At 49.8% G+C, this 17,096-nt stretch overlaps 3 protein-coding genes across 3 annotated transcripts; 2 read left to right on the plus strand and 1 right to left on the minus strand.

Annotated features, from left to right (window-relative positions):
• Positions 1 to 4,908: 4,908 nt before the first annotated feature.
• Positions 4,909 to 6,909, plus strand: LOC100830345 (patatin-like protein 2). The gene is made up of 4 exons (XM_010236901.2): positions 4,909 to 5,330; positions 5,416 to 5,775; positions 5,864 to 6,025; positions 6,177 to 6,909. The coding sequence occupies exons 1-4, from the start codon at positions 5,118 to 5,120 to the stop codon at positions 6,717 to 6,719; spliced, it is 1,278 nt and encodes a 425-aa protein (XP_010235203.1). The 5' UTR covers positions 4,909 to 5,117; the 3' UTR covers positions 6,720 to 6,909.
• A 2,914-nt stretch (positions 6,910 to 9,823) lies between these two features.
• LOC100831142 (patatin-like protein 2) lies at positions 9,824 to 12,029 on the plus strand. Its single transcript, XM_003572236.4, has 5 exons — positions 9,824 to 10,340; positions 10,446 to 10,630; positions 10,745 to 10,922; positions 11,008 to 11,169; positions 11,325 to 12,029. Exons 1-5 carry the CDS (start codon positions 10,119 to 10,121, stop codon positions 11,865 to 11,867), a joined length of 1,290 nt encoding a protein of 429 aa, XP_003572284.1. The 5' UTR covers positions 9,824 to 10,118; the 3' UTR covers positions 11,868 to 12,029.
• Positions 12,030 to 14,538: 2,509 nt separating this feature from the next.
• Positions 14,539 to 16,255, minus strand: LOC100830651 (protein MIZU-KUSSEI 1). Its single transcript, XM_003574563.4, has one exon. The coding sequence runs from the start codon at positions 16,035 to 16,037 to the stop codon at positions 15,234 to 15,236; it is 804 nt and encodes a 267-aa protein (XP_003574611.1). The 5' UTR covers positions 16,038 to 16,255; the 3' UTR covers positions 14,539 to 15,233.
• Positions 16,256 to 17,096: the final 841 nt, after the last annotated feature.

The following is a 17,096-nucleotide window of genomic DNA, read 5'->3' on the forward strand; positions in this document are numbered from 1 at the left end:
GGGTCGTCCACAGGTATCTGCAGTTCTCCAATTTATGACTGTCGTCCAGAATTGTCCAGAATTTATTGTTCAACTTTCTATTGTGATCTCAGGTTTACCAGGAAGGGAAGTACCAGGACCCAGACTCAGTGGCTGCAGAGGGTTCAGTCGTACGTCACAGAGTGGGAGACTGCGACGACACGGGTTTGGCCATTGGCGGCTTTTGATCTCGATCTATTCAACGGATATTTGCAGAGGTACATGACAGCTACCCGATTGACCATCATTCAGCACTCTCACCCCCAGGAGATAGCCGAGCCGAGTTTGCAAGATATGTACCCTAGCCAGTCTACTTCAGGCTCTAGACAGCACGCGGTAAGTATCTTCTCTTAACATAATGCATGTGTTTGTTACGTACTTTGCCATATATATGTAATACTCTTCGTGCCAATTGCAGGCTCAGTTGACACAGGATTTACAGGCCGAGTTCGCTGCGTATGGACGTTCGCTTTCGACCGGTCCACTTCTACTACCACGGGAGCCGCACCAGTCCTGGCTTAGACGAATGGAGGAGAAGCTACGCTCTGTTTACGCGGCTATCACGTGCACCCGCACTTCCGACGTCGTTCACCACCGGGCATCCGTACGGCCCCCTCGTCACTCCACGCACCAGCAGCGGCCACGTCAACAGGAAGCACCGCACCCCCGACACCACCCACGTCCACGTCTACCAGAGCAGTCGACGCCCAGGCGACCTCCTCCTGAGCAGGCTGGAGGTTCGTCGTGGCACCAGCCGTAGTCTTCTTTCGACTATTGGCACCAGCAGCAGTCCTCTTTTGAGGCTGGAGGTTCGTCGTGGCAGCACCAGCAGAGTCCCAGGATGAACTTCGAGTTTTGTCCACAGACCCAGCCACAGGGTATGTATATTTCTATCTATTGTGTTCGTTACCATGTCTGCTACGTAATTGTAATGCTAAGTGCTTTCACACATGCAGGAGCCTACGGGCATCAGTCATCGTTGTCCGAACCCTCGTGGGGTAGTGAGTAGGATTACGCTCAAGGAGAGGACTATTCTGTCCAACGCAGCTGGATGTTCAGTACTCCGCCACCAGACCCCACACAGGAGGATACACAGTATCGTGAGGATGGGTCCGTGATTCCTCAGCGCAACGTAGTGCCACCTCATAGGTATGGCTGGACCACGCCACAGGCACCCCCGGAATGCCGTCCCAGACGTCGTGCCTGATATTTGGATGTAGGTCTTATGTATGAGACATATTTCTACCTATGTATGAGAGAGACATGTTACTAACTTTTGCATTCTTATTCAAGTTACATTTGCATATAAATAATGGCAGGACTTAAATACATATGCAATAGAAAGACTGAAATTAAAACCGACAACTTAAACTAAACGGGAAACGGTGGCGGTAAAAGGAGGCAGTAAACGGTGGCGCAAAAACGAGGCGGGAAACGATGGCGGGAAAACGAGGCGGGAAAGGGTGGCGCGAAAAGGAGGCGGGAAACGGTGGCGCGAAAAGCAGGCGGGAAAAAGAGGAGGGAAACGGTGGCGGGAGAATGAGTTTGAGAGCTATAAATACCTCATCTCCGGTAGTCATCCAAGCATCCTTCCCACTACTGTTTTTTCCAATATTTCAGTGTTCCCAAATGAGTTTGCCTTGCTCGGACCAGGGCGAGAGGCCGAGGAGGATGAAAGATGCGATGTTGCCTCGGGGGTTGGAACATCTCAGGTGTTGGTGCGGCAATCTATGCAAGGTGAAGGAGGTGACAGATTTTTCAGATAAGCTGGGCATGAGGTTTTTCATGTGCGCGAACTATGAGTATGAACCACCTATCCCGGTTTCGCCGTACGACAAGCCTCCGGTAAGCACATTTAGGTGTTCTAAAACATGTTTTTTGTGTCATACCAGATTTGTAACAGTAGGCTTTTTTGTAGTCTCCTCCGCCCCTATGCATGTGGTATCGTTGGATTGACACAGAGATGCCGGATTGGGCGGTGGAAGAGATCAAAACAAGGTCCCGAAATGCCTGGCAGCGTTTCCACGCGGAGGAGCGTGCGGAAAAAACTGCAGCCCAGGAGAAAGAGGAGCAAGAGAGAGATGAAAGAGCATAGGGAGGAACAATGTCGTTGGATTGACGAAGCACTAAGGAAAAACATGGAGAAAGCGCTTGAGATGCAAGAAGAGGAACGAAGGCGCAAGGATACTCATGAGGCAGAAAGGGAGAGGCAAAGAGAAAGGGCCGCCGTGGCAAAGGCTGCAGAAGAACGTGGCGATACGAGCGGAAAATGGTCTAAGTGGACTCAGTAGTGCTTGTGTTTTTATGTATTTGCTATCTTTAATTATGTCCAATTGCGGTATGATCTATGTTAATTTACTCGTGCCTTGGTTCCGTAACCAGCACATTAGCGATGTATGTTAATTTATCCAAATATCAAGTCTTTCATTTCAAACAAACCGCAAAGTACTTGTTGTTTGGGGATGCGGCAACTGGTAGTCCTTTATAAAATATAGTAAATCGGTATTGTTTCGTGCAACTACTCGTTAGAACTGTAGTTTGTTGATAGTTCCATTATGCTAGGTTAAACGTTATCATACTTCAACCAGATGTTCTAATCACACTTCAATCCCTTGCTACTTGCTATACAATGAAGTGCATGTCTTATTCTTGTATGTGTTTTTTAGAGCATTCTTGTGTGTTTTTAACACTAAATAACGATATTATCGTACCAGTTTCGTACAAATGTACTTCTTGGTAGTTCCATTATGCTACTAGGTTAATCGTTTGAATCACACCTCAATCCCTTGCTATTTGCTGGGCCTATTTGCTACACTGTGAAGTGCATGTCCTATTCTGTTGTGTGCTTTTTAGAGCATTCTTGCGTGTTCGTTTTTTTCCACTAAGTAACGATATTATTGTACCACCTTTTTATATATGATTGCTGCGCCATTTAGTCCCCAGTGCATCATCATCCCCTCCCGTGAGGAAGTACGTGAGTATTTTCCATGAGTCATGACGACAAATAATGATCTGCCCGGCGTTTGACGAGCGAAATGCGTCGTTCGATTCCACATTCCTCAGCTTTCACGCGTGAATGGAACGTTCGGGGAACCGAGAAGAAACGTAAAACAGAAGACAGTACAGTTGAAAACAGCATTGGATGAATTGCAACGTGTAGGTGCATCAAAGTAATAATTAGTGTCCACGAAGGAGCAGCAATCTTTGAAACAGACATGATGTCTCCATAAAAAGTTATGTAAAGAACGGATTTGGTATTTCTAATTTAGTGGAGAAATAACTATTTCAAAGTCTATCTTTTTTTTCGTTGGATACAAAATCAACGTTCAGGGCTGACGACTTGAAAATTGAAACTTCTCAGTTATCAGCTCGCTCGCTACCTTGGCAATCATGGGTATACGTACGTGCGACCTGGCCTATATATTAAGGCGTTCCAGTTGATGCTACGATTTTTTACACACATGAGCGATGTCACACTATAGATACGTTGCGAGATCGCATATTACTTTTTCTCCCTAGCTTCCGTCACTTCTTCTACGTGCATGTATCTAATCAGTGGGTACACTTGTGAGTGTGTGCATTACGCATCTTGTACTCTGTCACCCGACACAAGTGTCTTGAGAAAAATCAACACGACTGTCTATTCTGCGATTTTGTTGTTTCGTGATAGATACCCTTTCTTTGACAAGTAGTGTATGTTTCCCTTGTGATATACTAGTGTTTCCGCTTAAATACTAGAGATGGCTTTCGCAACAACGTACTCACTCACATGATTAAGCAAGCTGCCAGAGCTGAGCAGAGCTGCCATTCTAGAAGTCCACGATTTTTTTGAAGTCAGCGGTCAAAAACTGTAAACAGTACTACTCGACCGGAGACAGACGGGGTCACAGGCCAGCGTCTCAGCGATATATAGCTTCAGCAGACTAGCTCTTGGTCAAGTTTCATCTAGTCTACGTGTATGTAACGTACGGGCGTTTCTCCCAAGTGGCTCGAAATACGGGCAGACGACACAAACAGGCGACTCGTCTCCATCCTCGCCCGAAGGAACTCCTTCCTCCATCCAGGCACGACGAAACACTAGCTTTCCTCTCATTTCTTTCCAAGAGAAAATTCCCACGAACGTACAGTACGTACGTAGCGCAGCTCTATCAAGTCAAAGTTTGCAGAGTTTACGTACTCTAGAGCCGCGTACCCACGAACCGTATCCTGAGACGTAAAAATCGTGGAGTTCGTATCCAGCAGCCGTCGTCACCGTCTCGGCAGCTTCCGCAGCCCAGTTGCCTTGGCCCACGTAGCGTCCTGCCGAAGAAGGCGAAAGCAACAGCTTCAGCTAGTGGCAATGGCAATCCCCCCAAAAAAAAGCAAAAAAAAGAAGAAGCTAGTGGCAGTGGCACCACCGGGAAGGATCAGTCAGGGTCTCAGGGATCAGCACCGGCCCACGGCATTTCAGGTCGAGACGGAACCTAGCTCACGGGGTTAAAATATGAGTTCTTTGGGTACATACATGCATTCCGCTCGTACATGCCGTGAGTGCGTGCGCGCTCCGGTACGACCGGCGGTGGGTTGCGGCCTTGACCTGGTCAGACCGTATATAGTTTGCTGCGGTCACTTTACGAGGAAATGCAATATGCAAGTGGTGCGGTGGTCAGGTTCGCCGTGCGCCCGTGTGCCCCTGACCCCTGCATCGCGTGAATATCACTTTTTTTGACTCGCGGTGCACCCATTACGTTCCGCTTCCGTTTCCCCGGAGCAGCGGTCAGAGACGAGGTCAGAGCGGCGAACGTTCGCCGTCCCGTCCGTGATCGACCCATGACTTTTGGGATGAGTCCGATTTCGTTCTTTAACCCCGCGGCTATAAATAACGGGGCGCACGAGCATGTATATGACCCCAACCACAGCAGATTCGCACACACCACAGCAGTGGAGATAAGTGCGCAGGAGCGGACAGAAACAGGGTAGCCATCCCATCTGTAGAAGAGAAAATTAATTAAAAGCGATTCCTTTGCTAGCTCGATCTTGTCCTTTGTTTAGGCTTTAGCAGGTGTTAGCTAGGGAGTTAGTTGGAGTTTGAGGGCGCAGGCCAGTCGTAAGAACAAGCCATGTCGCCGGTGCACGTCCCTGAGCACAACAGCGGCAGCGGGTCCCTGACCCTGAACCCGGTGCTCGGCGGCGTCGCGTCCTCCTCGCTTCTGACGCCCAGGTCGCCGCCGCCGTCCTACGGGAACATCGTCACCGTGCTGAGCATCGACGGCGGCGGCGTCCGCGGCATCATCCCCGGCACCATCCTTGCTTTCCTCGAAGAAAAGCTCCAGGTGACTATTTATTCCCTGGCCGGCCGGCCTGCTCGTGTATGTATACATGGAAGCAATTCTAATGTGGCAGTGTGTGTGTTAATAGGAGATCGATGGGCCGGAGGCGAGGATCGCGGACTACTTTGACGTGATCGCCGGGACGAGCACCGGAGGGCTGGTGACGGCCATGCTCACCGCGCCCAACAAGGATGGCCGGCCGCTGTTCGCCGCCAAGGACATCAACAAGTTCTACCTCGACCACTGCCCAAAGATCTTCCCGGCCGCCAGCAGCTGGCCTTTCGGCTTGTGGAAGACCATGACGGGGCCCAAGTACGACGGCCAGTACCTGCACTCCATCGTGAAAGAGCTGCTCGGCGGGACGAGGGTGAGCCAGGCGCTGCAGAACATCGTCGTCCCCACCTTCGACATCAAGCTCCTCCAGCCCACCATCTTCTCCAAATACGACGTACGTCCCGGCCGGTCCCTCCCAACAAACATATATACATGCCTTCGCCGCCGTCGTGTACTTAATTACATGTAACATGCATGTGCAGGCCCAGAACGATGTGTCCAAGGACGCTCTGCTCTCCGACGTGTGCATCAGCACGTCCGCCGCGCCGACCTACCTCCCGGGCCACCACTTCCAGACCAAGCACAAGGATGGCACTCCACGGGACTTCGACCTCATCGACGGAGGCGTCGCCGCAAACAATCCGGTACGTGCCTGAGTCGAGTCTCCGTTAGTTCCTCCATACAAACGTGCTGCTTACACGACAAGCCAGCTCTGCTTTTGGGGTCGTAGTCATACATTACTGTGCTCCGTATCCGTTTGACATATTGACAATGGACCCCGTGTGTGACGTGCAGACGATGCTGGCGATAACTGACGTGAGCAAGCAGATCCTGCTGGGCAACAGGGACTACTTCCCGATCAAGCCGGCGGACTACGGCAAGTTCCTGGTGCTCTCGCTGGGGACCGGCTCCGCCAAGGTGGAGGGGAAGTTCGACGCGGCGGCGAGCAGCAAGTGGGGCGTGCTCGGGTGGCTCTACAACAGCGGCGCCACGCCGCTGATCGACAGCTTCAGCCAGGCCAGCGCCGACCTCGTCGACATCCAGGCCTCCGTGCTCTTCCAGGCGCTTCGCTCCGAGAAGCGGTACCTCCGGATCCAAGACGACGAGCTCAAGGGCGACACCTCCTCCGTCGACGTGTCCACGCCGGACAACCTGAGAAGGCTCGTCGGCGTCGGGGAGGCCCTGCTCAAGAGGAGCGTGTGCAGGGTGGACGTCGAGACCGGCAAGAGCGTGCCTGACAAGAACAGAGGCACCAACGAGGAGGAGCTGCTCAATTTCGCACGCCTGCTGTCGCAGGAGCGCAAGGCCAGGCTACAGAAGAAGGGCATCAAACAGTAGCAAATGGATTACGGGCCGGATCTGCATGCGAATTGTCAAACAGTCTGCCTTTTTTTAGTACTCCAAAGGGATTAAGCTAGCCTCTAGTCATCCATTAATCGACGCGTGTAACATCACGATCGGTCCCTATGTATGTACCAAGAAAATATAGTGTCATAATACTAATTTAAGCACCTTTATTCAACGCAAAGTCCATGAGTAACTGCAAATATACTCTTTATCAATATCACTGTTTAATTTAGTTAACCTAGAAAGTGACTCCAGCGAACTGAGTGAATGGACCTGACGCTGGCATTTGATACGATATCAGAACTAGCAGAAAAATGTAAAGGTCGTAGACAAAAAATTCTTGCATAAACAATACCCCCAACCCCGGAGAACACACTCACAAAGCGTCCGACCAAACTGGGCAGGGCTGCTAAGCCACCTATAATCAAATCAAACACAGCCACACGCTGCTGCATCGAATGACAAAAGTTGCAGCTTTAACGGTTAGTTTCATTTTAATCCGCTATTCTTTTACTTAGGAGGACTAATTCAATACAACCCCCAAACTCAGAAGGATAGGATGGTCTTTTCACGTTTTTTTTCTTCGACTTCTTTTTGACTAATCTTTTTCTTTCTCTTGCCTCCTTCCTCCCTCGCAAAATATCTGCAGCCTAAAGTATTATTTCGACAATCACATCGGTGAGATTTTGCGAAACTGTGTCTACTATGACGGTGTGAAATTTCATCTTGATCCGACGGTGAAATCTCCGGCCAACTCCAAAACACCAAGTGTTTGTTCGGATTCCTCGCGGCCGTTTGTCACAGCACGAATGTCTGACCTGTTCGCATGTTTTCTGTTGATCCAATCAATATTTCAACGATCCCTTCGGTGATATAGTGCGGAATTTTGTCTACTACCACAGTGTAAAATTTTGTCGCGATCCAACGGTGGAATCTCCAGAAAACTTGAAACCACCGAGTGTTGTTTGAATTTCTCGCGACCCTGCGAGACAGCACAAACGTCCAAATTATTCGCATGTTTCCCGCTCCTCAAGAAAGATTTCGACGATCCGTTCAGTGAGTGTGCGGAATTTTGTGTACCACCACAATGTAAAATTTCATTGCGATCCAACGGTGGAATCTCCGGAAAATTGCAAAACACCGAGGGTTGTTTGGATTTCTCACAGCCGTGCAGGACAGCACAAACGTCCGACTTGTTCCCGCTGGCTCAGGAAGTATTTCGCTGATCCCTTCGGTAGGATTGTGCGGAATTGTGTCTACTACAAGCTCATGAAATATCATCGCGATCCAACGATGCAATCTCCGGCAAAATCAAAAGCAACTAGTGTTGTTCGGAGCTACGTGGAAAGAAAGGAAGAAAATATTAATTAATGTCCATCATGCCCTTTTTTATGAAGGGGGTACGGAGTGATCTGAACCGTCCTTGTGTTTTTGTTGGATGAGAGAAGGTGTATTGAATTAGAAGTCTTTACTTAGTTATAAATTTGTTGGAGTCATGTGAGCATGAGCTGATGATTTATAGCACTAAAAAGTTCGAGCTGACCAATGCATGGATATTGCTTCATGTGAGCATGAGCTGATGATTTCTTTATGTATATTGCTTGTCCTTGTCTCCCATTACATACTTTATGTGCATATTACAATTAATTTTTAAGTATGCTATGATTTTTGCTTGTCACGATAGATTTAACAAAACTAATTTAGAGTTGTATATGCAGTAGATTTTCTATAAACTTGGGTCAAAGTTTAAGAAATTTGATTGTGGGTCTGTGGCATTCTGGTTTGAACCTCAAAGTTAAGCGTGTTTGGCTAAGAACAATTTGAGGATAGGTGACCGGGATTGCATGAGGGAGGACAAAGCTGAAAAGACATGTGTTGGTATGTGGCTTCAGTCTTGAAGCCTAGATGTCTGTCAGGAGTGTCGTTGGTGACGAGGGTGTTACATTGACTTAGGACAAAACTATAACATCTTAAACTGAATATTTCATACGACTACTATAGCCACGTTACGAAGAGAAAACTCAAGTCGCATCGGTCGTTTCTTCTTTTCAGAATGATGACCCGGTTTTATTGGTTCATCAAAGAAAATACAGATCGGCATAACCGAAATAAGAAACAATAACAAAAATCCCATTAAAACTCAAATTCTTCATCCAGGTTTTTTGAAGTCAACTCCTCAATATCAATCCTTGGTACAAAATTGCAGAATATATATACCAGATATGCACAGACTAGACTAATCTCATCGGTTTGAAAGAGCCGCGTGATTGTTTCACGCATGCATCAACTAGCTACGCTCACTTCTCACTTCGTTCCTAAATTTCTGTGGTTGTTTTAGTTCAAGGAAATAGCTACGAAGAAAAAACTCGGTAGCCACATTGCTCTTTCTAGCACCATCAGCGAACTCCCGGAAGGGCCAGAGAAGAAAAAAAAAGCTCGCAGGTTACGATAAAACCCAGCGGTCAAGATCAAGAAAAGTCACTTGCAAATCAAGACAAGGTACCAAGCAGAACCTGCGTGGGTCAAGCTTGAACTAGTCTACGGAGTTCTGTTGCATAGAGAACAGAGCGGAAGCATTATACAGCTGGCACACCCCTGTAACTAAGGAACCACACCAGCGTATACGGACCTAATTTCTTTCTCGGTGAAGGAGCACGAGCCTTCCGTCCATTTTCATGGAGGAGAAACTTCTCATCAAACAAGAACGTACACACCCATCGAAACATTCCAACAAGGACGTTTGCTCAATAATCGAGTAACATGAAAGCGTCAACGTCAATGCGTACCCGGCCCTGTCGATACGTGCCGGGCAGAGCGGCACTGACAGTGCAGGACTGCAGGTTCTACACGTAAACCAACAAATAAAAGCCTAAGTACAGAAAAATGGAAGAAAGTTGGCAGCAGCAGATTGGATCAAGAGTACACCGGAGGCCTGGTCCGAAGGGGCTGGACCCAGTCACACAACATTTTTCTGCCTCCGCGTCGCTCAGGCTCAGGTCGATGGCGCGCGCCGGGTGGCCGCCTCTGCCCGGCCCATCCCTTCTCCCTACATCCCCGCGTGTTTGGCTCCTTCAATTCTGTTCAATTCAACATTTTTGACTCGCACAGGAACCACCTGCAGCACGATGCTTCCGGCGCTCGACCGGGGAGCATGACTTTTCCCGATGACCCATGGAATCCGCGAGTATAAATATACTGTTCGTCCGCGAGTACTACCATCAGATTTCACAAAGCGGCAGGGTGCAGTAGTTAAGCGGACAGCCAATGAGCCAAAGACAAGCGAAGCGAATCAACCAAAGCCAGCTTGTAAAGTAAAGAGAGGGAATCTCTCTGCGGGTTCTAGCCTGGGGTTTAGTGGTCTGAGGCTTGCATAATCCATAGATTGAAACCATGCCGCCGGCCATGCAAGTACCGGGAGAGAGCAACGGGCCACGACGGTTGCTGAACCCGGCGCAGCGCGCGCTCAGTAGCCGCCGGTCGTCACTGCCGTCGACTCCTGGGTCGCCCCCGCCTTCCTACGGGAGCATCGTCACCGTTCTCAGCATCGACGGCGGCGGCGTCCGTGGCATCATCCCCGGCACCATCCTCGCCTTCCTCGAAGAAAAGCTCCAGGTAAATAATCGAGTCTCCGTATATCATGCATGCGTGCTATGTGTGTCTGATCGATGGGTCAGTTACTAATCAGTTGCTGTTGGGCTTGGGCGTGTGTGTGTACAGGAGCTGGATGGGCCGGAGGCGAGGATCGCGGACTACTTCGACGTGATCGCCGGGACGAGCACCGGGGGCCTGGTGACGGCCATGCTCACCGCGCCCAACGATGTCGACGGCCGGCCGCTCTTCGCCGCCAAGGACATCAACAGCTTCTATCTCGACCACTGCCCCAAGATCTTCCCTCCCATCAGGTGAGGATCACATAGATCGCGCACGTAGAAATCGAAAGCGACGACCTTATGCCAGCATCAGCTCAAAGAAAGTCTTGACGATGACTAATTGGCTGTGTACAATGTGCCATGCAGCAAAGGACCTTTTGGCCTGTTGAAGAGCATGGCGGGACCCAAATACGACGGCGAGTACCTCCACTCGATCGTCAAGAAGTTGCTCGGCGACACGCGCGTCCGTGATACGCTGAAGAACATCGTCATCCCCACATTCGACATCAAGCACATGCAGCCCACGATATTCTCAACTTACGACGTATGTGAAAACAACTTAGCAAAATGTGCATGCATGCTTGCTTGAAACCGGCCTACTTAATTGTATATCCGTGAAATTTGTGCAGGCCATCCAGGATGTCTCCAAGAACGCTCTTCTGTCGGACGTCTGCATCGGCACGTCCGCCGCGCCGACCTACCTCCCTGGCCACCACTTCCAGACCAAGCACAAGGATGGCACTCCACGGGACTTCGACCTCATCGACGGAGGAGTCGCCGCAAACAATCCGGTACGCGATCGAGTCACCACAAGCTTGTACGACAAGCCAACCTGATGAGACTAATTGCTAACCTAAATTAGGCTTATCACAATTGACTTGTGCGATGTTGATGTATTTTGTTCACCATTTAACAAACTGACACGGACGATATACTTGTAACACAGACGCTGCTGGCGATGACGCACGTAACGAAGCAGATCCTGATGGGTAACAAGGACTTCTTCCCCATCAGGCCGGCAGACTATGGCAAGTTCATGATCCTATCCCTCGGCACCGGCACGGCCAAGATCGAGGAGAAATTCGACGCCGGCCAGTGCGGCAAATGGGGCATCCTCGGCTGGCTCTACAACAACGGCACCACTCCCATCATTGACAGCTTCAGCCAGGCCAGCTCCGACCTCGTTGACATCCACGCCTCCGTGCTCTTCCAGGCGTTGCACTGCGAGAAGCGGTACCTCCGGATCCAGGACGACGAGCTCAAGGGAGAGACGGCCTCCGTCGACGTGTCCGCACCGGAGAACCTGAACCGGCTCGTCGACGTCGGCAAGGCGCTGCTGAAGAGGAAGATGTGCAAGGTAAACGTCGAGACGGGCAAGAATGAGCCTGACTTGAAGAGGGGCACCAACGAGGAGGAGCTGATCCATTTCGCTAAAATGTTGTCGGAGGAGCGCAAGGCCAGGCTTGGGAATGAAGGCGGCCAATACTAGACATTTGGAAATGTATATTCCTTCCCTGTTCGATTTTGATGGTGCCGACGAGCGACGCTATCTACCTATATTTCGTATAGTATTTGCTTAGATAGCCATTCATTTGTTCAGAGATTTGTTGTATGTAATAATCTAAATAAAAACGTATTGATCCCCTGTGTACGTTTTGGATTCGTAAGCTGCATGAATTTTCTTAAATCTCAGTCACTTTTATAAGCCTTTAGAGCACCATCGAGCCAATCAACATCCCGAATCGAAGTCACTATTACCCGCAAAAAGAAAAAGAAAAAAAAAGTCGAACTCACTCAGCTCCATGTATAAATGACAGAACAATTTGTATATTGTTGTATGCAATCAAACGTTTTAATGAAGAGTTGCTCATATTGAAATGGTGCAAGTTTAGGCTGAGCAGTGAAAAAAATGCAATGCCCTGAGTCGTAGTGTGCAATTTTAGGTCACGGAGATCTTTCAAACGCCTGGAAATCTCTAAATTCAGAGGTTTAGGACACCACGTTTGACGTGTCAAGTGCTAAGTTCTTGCGCACCATCCACCCTGACCCCGACATGTGCCTACTCGGCGAGCAACGCCCCGAGTTTAGGCTCAGTTCCGGTGCTTGGCAACTGACCGAGCCGCGGACCGCGGGATGCCATCTCGGCGAGCAGCGGGGCTGGTAGGATGTGGACTACCGGAGTGAGGAGGCGAGATGGACCGGCGAGGAGGCGAGCAGTCTCTTGCCGGCGAGCCTAGGTTAGGTGGCGGCACAATCGACCTGGGTTCTTTCCGCTGGCGGGCCTCACCTGTCTCTGCAGGAACAAACAAATGCGCAGACCAAACCTCTGTGTCTCTGTTTTTTTTTTTTTGAGCGAAACTGTGTCTCTGTTTTGATCGATCAAAATCGATTGGGGAGCGGGATCCAGATCCAATCGATTACTTCGGCCTTCCATTATGAACTTTGGCCCAGTTGATGGCTGCTGTAACGTGTCCTCTGGCTGTTTGAAGGCTCCAAGCATTACTTGGCCTGCTAGGCAAAGGAGGGGCCAGTCCTACAGCCCGGACGAATCCTGATCTCGAAGTATATAGGCCTCGAATTTTCTCGCGCCCGGGCCATTGCCATGGTTACCGAGGCTATCCGAAAGAGGACAATGTCAAACATCAACGCCATGCATGCACATGCACAAGCTGGATCTGAAACGTCGTCGATCCTTTTGAGTTTTGACAATTCTCGCGCAGGCACTCCTTATCGTCCACAAGTTAAGAGAGATGCAGTAGTAGCTAGCAACTGTTTCGTTTTTAGGAGAAGCACTGTAGTGAATGTACTGCTAACTCCCCGGGCCGGTCTATCATTGCGCGCATATATGTGGCCCATGGCCGGTGCGCCCTACATGCAAGGACCATATAAGTAGCGCCGATGATAAAATCGGGAGATGGATGGATCGGAGCAGCTAGCCAGCCAGCCCCACCTAAAGTTGATTGATCTCCCTGCAGGACCTAATCCGGCCAAGTGAGCTGTATCCGCCACATTGCTGGCCTGATTCTCCTTTGATGTCGATCGATGGAGCTACCTAGCGCTACGTTTCTCGATCCATCACGCTCAGCTCCATGGACTACTTAGCTATGGCTAGGTACATATATACGCACGCGCTCGTGCTAGCTACCCTAGCTACTCCTGTTAGGTACGGTTAAGGAGAAGGAATCATGCACGTTGTTCACATGCATTAGCATGGATCCATGCATATGCGAGCAAGGCCGGCACATGCATGTCATTCCCAACTCGCCAGATTAACCCGTAGCATGCAAAGTTGATGCAACCGTGTAGATATATGGTGGTGGACATATATATATGTATGTATATATGCATGGGATCGATCATGCATGCACATTGGTCTGGAGGTGGATCGTAACGTCCTTTCGCAGGGAGGAGGGACCTAGCTAGCTTAGCTTAAAAAGGACTTGTGCTGATCGATCATTGGTGTCTGGATTTGATGGATGCATGGGGCCAGGGAACAAGAAGTTGGTGCCCGTACATATACCGTCGAGCCAGCTTTCTTCCTCCATTCGGATCTTCGGGTCTGGCCCGCCCGCGCGCGAGCGACGGGGAACGAGACGAGACTGTTCTTCCTCTCCATGTATTTAGCTGCACAGGTCGCCGAATTGTTAATTGGTCATGTCTTACGGACACGTGCCACGGTACCAGCACACAGTGGTTTTACTGCAGCGAAGCAGAAACCGCCAACAGTCTTACAATTAAGTTCAGTACCGATAAAGCATGTCTAACCGGTGATTAATTAAGATGGCCGGAACGGAACACGGTACTGCAAAACTAGGCCCCTTGTGTCAACATCTGCCCCCACAGCGCATCGCCTAAAGTGTAAAGAGATTATTATTAGGGACGTACGTATAGTACCTGTCCCGTCACACTAATTATTTTTCTCCCTGAAATTAGTCCCGCCCGTCACACAGCTTATGACAACATTGCAATTCACCAGATGCTAACCAACCGATCGACCAATTAATGCTTCTTTGAAATCACCCATCGAGTGATCTTTTTTTACATCACTGATGGAGCGATCTTTTTCTCACTAATGTATGATCAGAATAACCCGCAAAAAAAAAGAATAACTGTCAAATACACCATTGATAAATTTTTAAGTAATGGACTGGAGCACAATATCAAAAACATGATTAGTTAAGTTTTATTCAATCAAAATCCACATCAGTACAGAAAAACTTACAAATAAAAAGTCATGATCATGCATAATCGCTCACAGATGCTTTTATTTATTAGCTACATATATATAATTGCCTGTATTCCAATTTTGAGCACATAATTTCTCTTTGCATCTTCTACTGGTCTGCATATGTTTTAAATTGGGAGTGTCTATGGTTCAATTTGACTTAAAATATAGTTATTCTTCAGTTGACATTTGACTGTCTGATCAAGATCTTCTCGTGATTCTTAATAGTTGCATGGATCTCTCGATTACATCGAATGATTCTTAGAACTGTCTGAGAAATAGTATAGCTGGTTGCGGCCTAAGAAATAGTAAAACCGTGCTAAAAAGAATATACTCTCAGTCGGAAGTGACGGATTTGCATAATGAATATATACAAATTCAAGCCACTTATTTTGGTACGAAGTATTATTTTTGTTGCTCTGTTTGCAGTCCAACTACACATTTCCCATACGTGCTGTATATGCATGTTATTTAGATGACACGATTTTATTGGTGAATTGATATGGGCCTCTCTTCACACAACGTACTGATATGTGGGTTGGTGTGTACTGTATGCTCGTATTCACAAGAGAAGAATATGTAATTTTAGTACTTACTAGCACTATACTGTACCCGTAACATTTCTGTATCTCACTTCTTCCTCACCAGGAAAATGCTGAGCTCCGCGGCGCCATGGCCGCCCTTGGCGCCGGCATCGTCCGGGTTGATCATGTAAAACGCCTCAGAATCCTTCGACCCGACGACCCGCTCGACGCGTGCGCGCATGTAAGTCAGCTCGCCATCGGGACCATTGGACGGGGTGGCCGTGGCGCCGCTGCCCAGGTCCTTCAGCTCGCCGTAGCCAGGCGGCGGCGGGAGCACCCCGGCGCCCATGGACACGCCGCGGAGCATCCTGAGCACGTGCGTCTCGTCATCGGACGCGTCCGCGGCCTTGCGGCGGATGGCGTACCCGGCTTTCCGCCCGTTGCAGTAGACGGCCCACACGTACTCCTCCAGGAGCTTTCTCCTCGCGCTCCGGGTGTCGCTCTCCAGGGCCAGCTTCAGCGTCCCCGTGGCCATCTCCCTGTGGAGCGCGGGCGCCAGCATCGGCAGCTCGATGAGGAACGCCGGGGCCGCGCGCGTGTCCTCGTGGATGGCCAGGCTCAGCCGGCCCCTGCGGCGCCCGAACAGCGTCACGGCCGGCAAGTGGTCGGCCAGGAGCGCCGGCGCCTGCCTGGGGATGCTGTACTTGCTGTGCCGGCCGCCGAGCAGGGCGGCCATCTTGCAGCCCGTGGTGAGCATGGGGACGAGCTTGAACATCTTGAAGAGCCCCACCACGCCGCCGCCGCTGGCGCCATGATGCTGCTGTTGCTGCTTCGACGTCCGGCGGTTCTCGTCCGTGACCGGCCGGAGCAGCGACCGCAGCGACGCCGTGCCGTCGATGAGAGACGGCATTGGGGGCGAGTGAAATGGGCGCAGCTGGGAGCTGCGATTTTGAGCCCGGCCCAGGGAGATGAATGCGGAAGGGGTTACGTCGTTATTTAAGAAGGGACCAGAGGTTGGGGGGTCGTGTGATGATTATGGGTGTTTTGGGATCTGATAGCCATTGGATCAAATCACCAAATGCAGGTTATCGTTGCGAAACACTAATCCGACAGTGCAGACTAGGGGCCTGTCTTGAGTGTGAGTTGGATCCTACTGATCGGAGAGCATGAATGGAACGTGCCATTCATTAATTAAGGCTTGATTTTCCATAAACTTGTCAACATACCCACCATGCATGATAGGAGTACAGTGCTGTCACTTGTTATGCCCTGATCAGTAGGGTCAAGTATATAAATGTATAGGGCCAGGGTTCTACAGGATCATCTGGTCCATTATATGTGAGTTGCAAGATTGATCGAACGCGAATGTGCCAATGTACTTACATGTGTACTGAGAGGCTCGGCTAGCGTAGTCACATATTACTATGTGAGTGGCCCTTATACTTTCAGAATTCGCAGAGAGTCACATTCTATCAGCTATACTATCATAAATGGTTGCAATGCATGAAACGTATCTTTTTTTCCCAAGACATTTTTTTCTTCAAGAATGCAACCCAGAGGATGCATCATCAGATTAAGAAGGAGAAGCCAGAAGGCGTTACAACACCGCGAAACGGTTACAACGCCACCAAGTGGCCAAAACACGAAAAAGAACTAAGTAGCGTCAAGCAACCCACTCGCCAAGGCGGCCGCGAGCGACAGCCCGCTCCTAAACAGCCCGGCACTCTCCCACCTCACCACTTCCTCACGCACAAAAAGAAGAACACGTCGAACCGAAGAAGTGGCTCCGTTGAATACCACATCGTTCCTGTGATGCCAAATGGCCCAAAGCACAAGAGTGACCGCCGTCCGATAGCTCTTGATCACCGCACGAGGCCCCGTGATGCCGGCCCACCACTCTTGGATGCTGGAGTCTATGCTAGGCCTCCAGTCTTGACAATCCCACACCACAAGGACCACCTCCCAAACC

The sequence above is a fragment of the Brachypodium distachyon genome, chromosome 3 (genome assembly GCF_000005505.3).
Source record: "Brachypodium distachyon strain Bd21 chromosome 3, Brachypodium_distachyon_v3.0, whole genome shotgun sequence".
Taxonomy (NCBI): domain Eukaryota; kingdom Viridiplantae; phylum Streptophyta; class Magnoliopsida; order Poales; family Poaceae; genus Brachypodium; species Brachypodium distachyon.

Coding starts and splice junctions, on each gene's coding strand:
- LOC100830345 (XM_010236901.2), top strand. CDS start 5,118: ATGTCGCCGGTGCACGTCCCTGAGCACAACAGCGGCAGCGGGTCCCTG. Junction 5,331..5,415: donor TCCTCGAAGAAAAGCTCCAG/GTGACTATTTAT, acceptor GTGTGTTAATAG/GAGATCGATGGGCCGGAGGC. Junction 5,776..5,863: donor CCATCTTCTCCAAATACGAC/GTACGTCCCGGC, acceptor ATGCATGTGCAG/GCCCAGAACGATGTGTCCAA.
- LOC100830651 (XM_003574563.4), bottom strand. CDS start 16,037: ATGCCGTCTCTCATCGACGGCACGGCGTCGCTGCGGTCGCTGCTCCGG.
- LOC100831142 (XM_003572236.4), top strand. CDS start 10,119: ATGCCGCCGGCCATGCAAGTACCGGGAGAGAGCAACGGGCCACGACGG. Junction 10,341..10,445: donor TCCTCGAAGAAAAGCTCCAG/GTAAATAATCGA, acceptor GTGTGTGTACAG/GAGCTGGATGGGCCGGAGGC. Junction 10,923..11,007: donor CGATATTCTCAACTTACGAC/GTATGTGAAAAC, acceptor AAATTTGTGCAG/GCCATCCAGGATGTCTCCAA.